General features: G+C 44.5%; 1 protein-coding gene across 1 annotated transcript in view; it reads left to right on the forward strand.

Annotated features, from left to right (window-relative positions):
* The window catches only part of LOC307076874 (prospero homeobox protein 1-like), a gene marked incomplete at both ends in the record, with an annotated part of 29,375 nt that overhangs the window by 7,945 nt on the left and 8,930 nt on the right, over nucleotides 1-12,500 (forward strand). Inside the window, 2 exon segments of the mRNA XM_079738093.1 lie at nucleotides 1,605-1,712; nucleotides 11,090-11,284. Of these exon segments, the coding sequence (XP_079594219.1) occupies nucleotides 1,605-1,712; nucleotides 11,090-11,284 (303 nt within the window).

The following is a 12,500-nucleotide window of genomic DNA, read 5'->3' on the forward strand; positions in this document are numbered from 1 at the left end:
GTTTCACCTGGCTGGAGGACACACACACGCACACACGCTCACACGCATGCAACCTTATACGCACACAAGCACATAAACAGAAAAAGAGACAGGTAGGCTTATGCATACATACATACATATACTGGACACACACACACACAAACACACACACACCCAGAGGAAGACTCGTACATATACACATATACACACACACACACGCACACACAAAAATAACCATATACACACACAAACACACGTACACACACACACACACACAGGAAGGGTCATAATTACAAACATAAACGCACACACAAACATACATACACATACAGACACACAGACACACACAAACAAACACACACAGACACAGGAAGCCTCATACATACACAAACACACACACACACACACACACAGACACACACACAAGCTCACAGGTTGTGTTACATTTTAACACAGTGATGATGTTTTTCTCTCATCAGGTGATGAACAAAGAAGCCAATATTCCAACCCCTCTCTCTCTCTCTCTCACCCTCTTTTTCTCTCTTGCTCTCTCTCAAACACACTCTCTCCCTGATTATATCACTCTTGCTCTTTCTCTCTATCTTTATGAGACACTCCCTATATCTATCATCCATCTCCCTCTTTCCCCCTCTCTTTCTCCCTCTCTCCCTCTCTCTCTCTGTATTATCTTTATATCTATCTATCTATATATATCAAAATCAATTTATATCAATGTGTCCTTCTGTCTGTGGTAAAACACTATATTACCTCCCTCTCTCTCTCTCTCTCTCTCTCTCTCTCCCTCTCTCTCTCTCTCTCTCTCTCTTTGTCTCTCTCCCACACCAATCATTCCATCTTTTTTAGAGTGTTTTTCTTATCTAATTTCACAAAAGGACTCCATGGGCCTCTATATATGTGTTTGTGTGTATGTGTGTGTGTGTGTGTGTGCGTTCTCGCGTGTGTGTGTGTGGATATGTGAGTGTATCTTTAGTGTACGTGAATGTTTGTGTGCATGTGTGTGCGCTTGTGTGTGTGTGTGTTAATTGACCTTGCAGGGGTTTTCACCATTGATTGCTTCATCTTCTCCGATAGATTATGGGCTTGTTAATGTGGTCGCAAAATGGCACCGGGGAGTCACACAGCTGCTCAGACACACACACACACACAGACACATGTTAAACACACACTGTGCGCGGCAACTGAAAGGATTATTTTAACTCGTTGAGACAGACGTTGAAACAGGGGTGTGTGTGTCAGTGTGTGCTTGTGTGTGTGTGTGTGTGTGTGTGTGTGTGTGTGTGTGTGTGTGTGTATGTGTGTGTGTATGTGTGTGTGTGTGTGTGTGTGTTTGGGTGGAGGAGTTTCGGGTCAATCCACATATGTTGATATGTTGTTTTATTCAACATGTTTTTCCTCCTGTTGAAATGACTCTCTCTCTCTCTGTCTCTGTCTCTATCTCTCTCTCTCTCTCTCTCTCTCTCTCTCTCTGCCTCTCTCTCTGTCCCTTCCTCCCTCCTCTCTCTCCCTCTCTCTCTCCTCACTCCCCCTACCTCCAATCAACCGACCATCACATATAAAAAACGTTCCACTGATCCGAGTTGTTTCCTTAAACTGGTTCCGTCCAGATCCAGGAAGGACTCTCTCCCAACCATCTGAAAAAGGCCAAGCTCATGTTCTTCTACACCCGGTACCCCTCCTCCAACATGCTCAAGATGTTCTTCTCCGATGTCAAGGTAAATCCCCCCTCCTACCTCTGCACTCAATACAAACAACCGCCTTCTTTCGGTTCTCTCAACCAGACTAACCTCGTGTTTCATTGGCTCTGCAGATTTAAGGTCTGGCTGATCGACCAATCACAAACCCTTAATCTGATAGTAGGGCGGGGTAAAATACAGTTTGCATTTGGTCTGGTGATGCCAGGGTAAGGGTTCTCAACCTAAGGGTCGCGGACTGGATTGGGGCTCTTTAGTTGGGCTATCCTCCATGCTCATGCAAAAAAAAAAGGTCATTGTATGAATTAGGAAGCCGTGCAGTTATGGTTGTTGTTTATTATTAAAATAAATGCGTAAAAGGTTTCAAAGGTATCAGAGTTGTTGTGTAAAGAGGAATGGACTTCCTTGTGATTCTTAGCCATGAGTTAACAACTTTGAGGTTGAAATACACTCTCTTTACATTGAAATAAACACGCCAAAATGGGAGACGTATGGACCTTAAAACTGACACAGAACAGGTGACAAACATTTAATTTGTTAGACCCTCAGACAAGCTTCGACCTGTCATCTGATCTCTTCCAATCCTCTTTCTGTACTTTATAGGAATGTTTGACGGTGCGTTTTGGATTGTTTTTTGTCCGTTGGGAAAATCACGCGGCTGGAAAGTCTGTCGTGACGAGATATGCTGATTGGTTGCAAAATATTTTTGTTCATTTGTCTCCTTATGCCCTTTTCTCTTTGGCTCGTTTGACTGTTTTTTTGTCATTATTTAATATTTTATTTTTGGTTATAGTACGGGTGTATGTGTGTGTGTGTGTGTGTGTGTGTGTGTGTGTGTGTGTGAGTGTGAGTGTGTGTGTGTGTGTGTGTGTGTGTATGTGTGTGTGTCTGTGTCTGTATGAGTGTGTATGTGTGTGTACCTGCATGCGTGTGTGTGCATGCGTTTGTGTTTGTGTGTATGTGTGTGTGTGAGCGTGTGTGTGTGTGTGTGTGTGTCCCTGTGTGCGTGTGTGTGTGTGGGGGGTCCTCAAAGCGCAGATGGGTATTGTCGAGATCCAGTCTGCCAATTCTTTGTAGCACAATTAGAGATTCTGGCCTTAATCGCCCTTGTGTGTGTGTGTGTGTGTGTGTGTGTGTGTGTGTGTGTGTGTGTGTGTGTCTGACAGTGAAGGGGGGCTGGTGTGTCGGTAAACGGCCACTTTCCCTCTCACACACACGCACATTCACACACACACACACACAAACACTCACACATACACACACAGCCCACATAAAACATGCAAATAAATAACTACTGAAAACAATTATTAAACACACACACCCACACAAACCCACACTAATTAAGACTGGCCTCAATCTCACCATTTTGAGAGCTAATATGTAACCCGGTGCGAGAGAGAGAGAGAGAGAGAGAGAGAGAGAGAGAGAGAGAAGGGTGGGAAAGGAAGAAGAAAATAAATAGAGACAGAGAGAGGGGGTAAGTAAGTAAGTTTGTTTTTTTTAAGTTTTTTTTGTCTCACTCACAAGAGAAATCTGCTTTGGGCACACAGAGAGCATCGGCGACACATGCATGAAGATTTTACATAGACATACATAAAAACTTTAAACATGAAACACATTGCATTACCCAAACACATGGCATCACCCCCGCCATAAAACCCATTACGACAGAAAACATAGTCTAGGCACAACCCAAGCGCGCACACACACACACACACACACACACACACACACACACACACACACACACACACACACACAGTTCCTCCAATAAGGTACTAAGAGAGAGCGGGTGAGAGAGAGAGAGAGAAAGACAGAGAGAGAGAGAGAGAGAGAGAGAGAGAGAGAATAAGAAGTGTAAAGAAAGAAGGAGAGAGAGAATGGAATGTGTGTCTGCGTGATAGTCCGGGCGAGAGACAGAAGGACATGGGGAGAGAGAGGGGAGGGGGGGAAAGACAACAGAACAACAAACACAATGTGTCGTTGTTGTTTTGAGTTCACAAAGGAAGCATAAGGATCTTAATGGAACCAGGACACTGTATACAAATGAGCAGCGCACACACACACACACACACACATACACACGCAGACACACATAGACACACAGACATCCTTGCAGCAGACAGTCTGGCACACACACAGAATGAACATACTAAAAGGCAGCACACACACACACAGCCATTAACACATGGAAACTCTCTCTCACACACCAGTGAAGGCACACTAACACACACATACACACACACACACACACAACCCAAAACACAAGTAACCTCTCGTTCACAGAGCAAGAAACAACACAAACACACACACACACACACACACAAACCCAACACATATAAGAACACTCTTTCTCACACAGCAAGAAGACACACACACACACACACACACACACACACACACACACACACACACAACCCAACCCACACATGTACAACCGTTGCCCTTGACCTGCTATCAGCGGCGTGTGTGTGTGTGTGTGTGTGTGTGTGTGTGTGTGTGTGTGTGTGTGTGTGTGTGTGTGTGTGTGTGTGTGTGTGTGTGTGTGTGTGTGTGAGGTGACCACTTCCTTGAGGCCACGCCACATCCTTGGCCTAGACGTGGCTCCTATGGAAACGAGGAAGCTGGCCTCTGTCGTCGGGTTGCTAGTCAAACGCCCGGTTACCAAGACGATGAGGTCACACTGTGCTGACAAGATAATAAAGAGATGCTCGTAATCACATCATCATCATTATTACTACTCAGAATGTGTTTGTGTGTATATTAGTGTGTGTGCATCTATATTAGTAAGTGTGTGTGTTCATATTAGTGTGTGAGGGTGTGCGTGTGTATATTAGTGTGTGTGTGAGTGTGCGTAAATATTTGTGTGTGTATCTTAGTGTGTTTGTGTGTTCATGGTGTGAGTGTGTGTATATTAGTATGTGTATGTTTTTTGTGTCTGTATATGAATGAGAAATGTGCAAACATTGTTGTTGAAAGTAATCACCAGGAATGTGTGATTAAGTTATTACACAGCAGCTTCTTATGATCAGTTAAATACATTTTTTAAACAGTTTGATACCATGATTTAGAACCACAGTATTTTTAGCATTGTTCTGAAAAACACGGGTAGTTTGTGTTTTTTCGCGTTTTTACACAACAGACGGACACACAGACAGTTGTGACACTGTCCAAAAATGGCCGGCAAATCGGAATTTCGAATTATAACAAAGTTTTGAAAATAGTAGTCCTGATGAAGTGAAACAAAATGAAACCAGTTAGCGTTAGTTAGCGTCGTCGTTACCTAAACCATCTTCTATTCCGATTTTAAGTTAAAAAAAACACGACACCGAAACACTACACATAATAAACACACGACGCAGTCCAACTCATTATGTAAATAGTGATGCATTGTCACTTCCCCCCTGGCTTTAATAGAGAGAGAAATCCCTGATAATCCGCGAGTACTTAGCGACGGGCGAGCGTAGCACTTATCAACATCTTTAATGATAAAATGAATCATGCCTAATCCCATTTGTAACAAGCAGTGTGTAGATCCCCCCACCCCACACACATGTGTATGTGTGTGTGTGTGTGTGTGTCCTGTTTTCATTGTCTGATTGAATTCATTAGCCTTAACATTACCATATTTGCCAGATTCACAGCACTTCCCCCCTCCTCCCCCCCACTCCAACCTGTTTGTTCTCTCTCCCTCCCTTTCTCTCTCTCTCTCTCTCTCTCTCTCCCCCCCCCTTTCTCTCTCTCTCTCTCTCTCTCTCCCTCTCTGTCTCTCTCTCTCTCTCTCTCTCTCTCTCTCTCTCTCTCTCCCCCCCTTTCTCTCTCTCTCTCTCTCTCTCTCTCTCTCTCTCTCTCTCTCTCCCCCCCCCTTTCTCTCTCTCTCTCTCTCTCTCTCTCCCTCTCTGTCTCTCTCTCTCTCTCTCTCTCTCTCTCTCCCCCCCTTTCTCTCTCTCTCTCTCTCTCTCTCTCTCTCCCCCCCCTCTCTCTCTCTCTCTCTCTCCCTCTCTCTGTATGTATATATATATATATATATATATATATATATATATCCAATCCATCTGTGTGTCTGTCTATGTCCATCTATCTGTGTATGAGGGGAGTCCTTCAAACCACATATACCACACACAACACAGAACAGCAACACAACACACAACCACAACATAACACACATCAACAACACAAAACACATCAGACAACATAAAACAACAACACAAAACATAAAACACAACAACGCAACACGCAACAGCAACATATCACACAACACATAACAAAAACACAACACACAACAACAACAGAGTTCTGACGCTGGGAAGTGGGACGAGTACCCAACCATTTTGGCCACGGATGAGCGCACACACACACACACACTCACACACACATAAACACACACACACACACACATATTCAAACACATTCCCTTGTGTGCTCGCACACACACACACATACTCACACTCACACACACAAACAAAAAAATACACACACACACTCACACACACATATTCAAACACATTCCCTTGTGTGCTCGCACACACGCACACATACTCACACTCACACACACAAACAAAAAAATACACACACACACACACACTCACACACACACAAACACACACGCACACACATATTCAAACACATTCCCTTGTGTGCTCACACACACACACACATACTCACACTCACACACACAAACAAAAAAATACACACACGCATACACACACACACACACACACACACACACATGCCCACTCACACACCCCCCCCACACACAAATAGGCACAGACACACACTCAAACACATTGTATGCTCGCAGACACACACACACACTCACACTCTGACACACATAAACAAACTCTCTCACACACAACCATACACACACAAACCCCCCCCCCACACACACACACACACACACAAACACAGACACATTAAGTGAAACACACACACTCTTGACCCCTGACCGTACAGTGTGGGGGAGGGGGGGGGGGGGGGTTGTCTCTCTGGGGGGCGTCTTGAGGGAGTCAAGGAGAGTAATTAGGAGCTTGTTAAGACTGCAGGGGTCAGGATTAATAAGACCCTCTCCGCGCGTCTTGGGAGAGCCTCGAGTGGGCGAGAGAAAGTTCTTACTCTCTCCCTCTCCCTCTCCCTCTCTCTCTCTCTCTCTCGCTCTCTCTCTCGCTCTCTCTCTCTCTCTCTCTCTTTAGCTCTCTTTAGCTCTGTCACTCACAATCTCTCTCTCTCTCTCTCTCTCTCTCTCTCTTTAGCTCTGTGTCACTCTCTCTCTCTCTCTGATGCACTGACACACACACACACACACACACACACACACAGACACACACACACACACACACACACTAGATTAGAAGTATCCTTTAGACAGAGATTTTAACAAGATCTAAAAAGAATTTAAGGGCCTTGGAAGGACTAATAAAAGACTTGAATGCAAAAACTTTAAACACACACACTAATATACAAAATGTACACACACACACACACACTATTGTGCACACACACACACACACACTAATACAAACACAGGGACATTTACATTTACATTTACATTTAGGGCATTTAGAAGACGCTTTTATCCAAAGCGACTTACAATAAGTGCATTTGTTACAATAAGTACACACACTAGTACATGCACACACACACACTAATACACAATCCCACTCCCACTCCCACACAGTAGAAGACCCACTTGCAGACCCCCCAACGGTGTGTAGAGCTGAGAGGCGGTGGTGGGAACAGAAGTCAGAACAACAGTCAGCCTTCCTGAGGGGGCGGGGCCTTCCTGAAGGGCTGGGGCCTTTATGATGATTGTGTGTCTGTGTGTATATCAGTGTGAGTGTGTGTGTGGGGGCGAATCTCTCTTAACAGAAATGCATAGTTACGTTTATCTTGTCCTGAGGCTGTAGGTATGACACTGTGTGTGTGTGTGTGTGTGTGTGTGTGTGTGTGTGTGTGTGTGTGTGTGTGTGTGTGTGTGTCTCTCTCTCTCTCTCTCTCTCTCTCTCTCTCTCTCTGTCCGTTTGTTTTTCTGAGGGTCAACATAAAATGGCATTCCTCTCATTCAGCATGTTCTCTCCCCCTCCCTCCCCTCTCTCTCCCCCCTTTCTCCCCTCTTTCATTTCTGTCTATCTTACTTTTTTGTTCTCTCTCCCTTCTTCTCTCGTCGTTGTCGCGATGTGCTGATTGCGATGCGGTGTGTCTGTTTGCGTTTGTGTACGTGTGTGTGTGTGTATGTGTGTGTCTGTGTGTGTTTGTGTGTGTGTGTGTGTGTGTGTGGGTCTGTGTTTGTGTGTGTGTGTGTGTGTGTGTGTGTGTGTGTGTGTGTGTGTGTGTGTTGATGTAAAAAAGATGTAAAAAGTAAATTTTCCAGAATTAATAAATACATTTAAATGCATTAGAAGGCTATGCTATACTACTTTATGCATAGCCACGCTACGCTACGCCACGCTACACTACACCACTCTATGCTGTCCTACATGTTGCTAAGCTATGCCACTCTACGCTAATCTATTCCATGCTACTCTACGCAACGCGACACACAACCACACTATGCTAGGCTACACTTCAGTATACTAACACAACGCTACGCTAAGCTATGCCACGCTACCCACAACCACACCACGCTAGACTTCGCTATGTTAAGCTACGCCACTCTACACTAACCCTACACCACACACAACCTATGCTAAGTACCTACACTACGCTATCCTTAAGCTACACTAAGCTACACTACTCTACACTAATCTACTCTACGTTCAACCACACTACGCTAGGCTACACTTCACAATACTTACACGAAGCTATGCTACGGTGTGCCGTGAGCTCACAGCTGCGCCGCGGGGCTAACAAGCCTGTTGTTGACCTGGGTCGTTTACCCCATTTTGTCGGGGGGCCTGTGGGGTCAACAGGGCCACAGTGGCCCCAGGTGCCAGGAAGAATGCTCCGGAAAACCTTTGAACCGCTAAAGGCTCGTCTGGCTGGTAGCACAAGTCTCCCTGGTTAGCATTATAACGGGATCGTTTTCAGGATTATCGTGTGTCAATGTGAGCATAGAATAGATGGAAGGAAATGTGAGTACTACTATGTGTATTAGCATTATTAGTTGTTTTATGTATTATAATCATGATTTTGGTATCTATACATACATATTAATATATATTTAATATGTATAAACAATTATGATTATTATATGTTTGGATACACAAACAAGAGTTTGTGTGTCCAAACAAAAAAATAGAGTCCTTAGATACTTCCTTACTATAGTCTAAATATTATTAATAATCCTTTTCTAACGAACTTCAACAGTACTATTTTATTATTTTGGGGCATCATCAAGTGGCGAGAAATGTGTGTGTGTGTGTGTGTGTGTGTGTGTGTGTGTGTGTGTGTGTGTGTGTGTGTGTGTGTGTGTGTGTGTGTGTGTGTGTGTGTGTGTGCTTTTGTTAATTGCTGAGTTGTCATGTTTTTTCAGTGCAGCTCTTTTGTGGATCCGCCCGCTCTCCACCGCACACACACACACACACACACACACACACACACACACACACACACACGCACACACAGACACACACTCACAATTATGTTCCATTATGTCACTTCACTGACCGGCACTGAAAAATACCTCTTTTCCTCTCCCCCTCCCTGCCTCCCTCCCCCTTCTTCTCTTCCTTCCCCTTCTGCCCCCTGGTTCACTCCCTCTTTTATTCACCCAGCCTCATACTACTCATGCCTCTCTCTCTCTCTCTCTCTCTCTCTCTCTCTCTCTCTCTCGCTCCTCTCTCTCTCCTGTGGGACAATGTCTGGTAACAATACTGAGCTTAATCTGTGTGTCAAAGCCGTTTTTCCCCTTCGCTGAACACATAAAAGACACACACTGACGCAAAGACACACAGTCACGCACACACACACACACACTGAAAGACATGCACTCACGCACACACATGCACACACACACTTTCACTGTTTTTTTTTTCTCCATGCTTTGTCTTATTTGCGAAGCAAATAAAAAGCCCAATCAATATAACACACACACGGATACACACACACTCACACACACATACACACTATTACACACACACGAATATTGAAAGACACAAACACGTACACACACACACACACTAATATACAAATACACACACTAATACACACACACTAATATACAAATACACACACTAATACACACACACACACAGTCTGGAGAATAAAGACATGAGTTAAACGCCCTCTCTACTTTACTGCTCCTCTCTCATCACTGCTTATTATTTCTGCTTCCATCATCTCTCCTACTCTCCCTTCCTCTACCTTTTCTCCCCCTTTCTCTCTGTGGTCAATTCTCCATTGAACAAACTTTAGTCAGTCTTCGACTTCTGACCTTTTTTTATTTTTAACATCAAACAAAAGATTACAGGAATGAAGCACTAATCTTTGTAACATCAGCTCAACCTGTTTCCTTTTACTCCAAGATATGACAAATAGTTACAGAAATGACACAAAGTTACAGTTAGGGCAGCAGTTACAGAAATGAGAAATGACTGTGTAACTGTTAAATAATTACGAATAATACCGCTAAGAAAAAACAGAAGCCATGCTGACAAGCAGTAGCGGGAAAGACAAACAGTAAACAGTAATGGCAAGGAGTAGGCGTGTTGCAAAAGAGTAACGTTACTGCCAAGGAATAACAGTGATGATGAATAGTCACAGAAATATCAAAGCTGTTACAGTAACGCCACGTTCACACCGTACAACTGCGTTGACGGATGACGGAGGGCGTGTCTGACGTACGGGGTACGCAATCTGATTGGCCGACGGATCCCTTGCTGCCTGGAAAGTTGAACATTTCTCAACTTTTTGACGCAGGCCACGCAGCCGACGGAATGGATTGACGCACAATGCATTTCGAGACCGCCCCATGCAGTCAATGAGATCAGTCTACGGACGTGTACAGTTTGAACGTGGCGTAATTACTCAATGACTCAAAGTTACACTACTGACGTCAAGTTCGCCCAGCAGGCCATAAATGAGGGCCTGGCCTCGGCGGATGAGCTAAGCATCAGCGGTAATGACTCAGGTGACGGTAATGACTCAAAGCAACAGTAATGACTCACAGTAACGTTAATGATTCACAGTAACGGTAATGACTCACAGTAACAGTAATGATTCACAGTAACGTAATGACTCACAGTAACGTTAATGACTCAAAGCAACGGTAATGACTTCAAAGCCACGGAAATGACTCACAGTAACGGTAATGACTCAAAGTAACGGTAATCACTCAAAGTAACGGTAATGATTCACAGTAACGGTAATGACTCAAAGCAACGGTAAGGACACACATTAACGGTAATGACTCAAAGTAGTGACACACATTAACGACAATGACCAACACTCCACTTCTCTTTCAGTTCAACCGGTGCATCACCTCCCAGCTGATCAAGTGGTTCTCCAACTTCCGGGAGTTCTACTACATCCAGATGGAGAAGTTCGCCCGGCAGGCCATCAATGAGGGCGTGGCCTCGGCGGACGAGCTCAGCATCAGCCGCGACGCTGAGCTGTACCGCGCGCTGAACATGCACTACAACAAGGCCAACGACTTCCAGGTAAGTGGGGGGAGGGGGTGTGAGAGGAGTGTGTGTGTTTGTGTGTTTGTGTGTGTGTGTGTGTGTGTGTGTGTGTGTGTGTGTGTGTTTGTGTTTCTTAGGGCCCTATCTGGCATCCTGCGCAATTGACTTTCTACACTGATGCTTGTGTCTTTGCTAGTTTTCAACTGGCACGCAGCGTTCTTTTCCCTCCACCACCATGCGCTTGTAAATTAGGGAATGATCTTGCGCCCCAAGGGGCGGTTCGGCAAAAGGAGGAGGCGTGTTCTGGCGCAAACGTTCCCTGGTGCTATTTTGCAGTTTCAGAAAAAGAATTGCGCCACAAACCAGGATATACCAGGTTTAAAGTCAGTGGCGCGTTGTTCAGATGCTATTTTAAGGGCGCATGCATAATGTTGCTTGCGCACCTCGCGCATACACTTTGCTTCTCTCATCTACTTAGCCCCACATTCTTGGTCAATTATTTGGGAAAGAACAGCTGATACAGCGGTAATAAGTTGTACTTTTAAATCAGTGCATCTGCAAACACCATACAGCAAACACATATTTTCTTGACACAGACATCGTGTACATGCCCATAACTTTTAGGATTGATGAGTGTTTGATCTTGAGAAAACATTGTTTTGCCGCGAGTGAGTGTTAAAAAGAATAAATAAATGCGGGTACGCGTTGTTGTATGTGTAAAATAATTAATGAAAGCGGTGTGTGTGTGCGTCCATCTGTTTCTGAAGTTTCTGAAGAAAACGCTATTCCATGTGTGAATTAGGCCATATTATTTGGCCATAAACTGAGCCATTTGAAGTTTGAAATTCATGTAGTCATGCATCTGTCTCATGTGAGACTGCAAACGCGCTGTCAAAATATCAATTCATCAGATTCAAATGTGCTCATGGCTCTTAAAGGGGATGGGAGATGGCACTCTCATTGGTTTATTGCACGTTACGCCCAAACCACACCTAAGGGTAATTAGGCTACTTGAGGACCCTTTATAGATTTGCGCCGGGCGCAAGAGTAATTTATGCACCGGTAAAATAGCAACATCGCCATGGAACCGCCCACAAAGCTACTTGCGCTTGGCGCTTCTCACTTGCGTTTCAGACCGTTAAAATAGGGTCCCTAGTGTGTGCACTATAACAAGGCCAATGACTTCCAGGTACGGGGTGTGTGTTTATGGTGTCTGTCTGAGTGAGAGAATGCGAGTGTGATGGTGGTGTGT

Source organism: Pollachius pollachius (genome assembly GCF_949987615.1).
Source record: "Pollachius pollachius genome assembly, chromosome: 6".
NCBI classification, from domain to species: domain Eukaryota; kingdom Metazoa; phylum Chordata; class Actinopteri; order Gadiformes; family Gadidae; genus Pollachius; species Pollachius pollachius.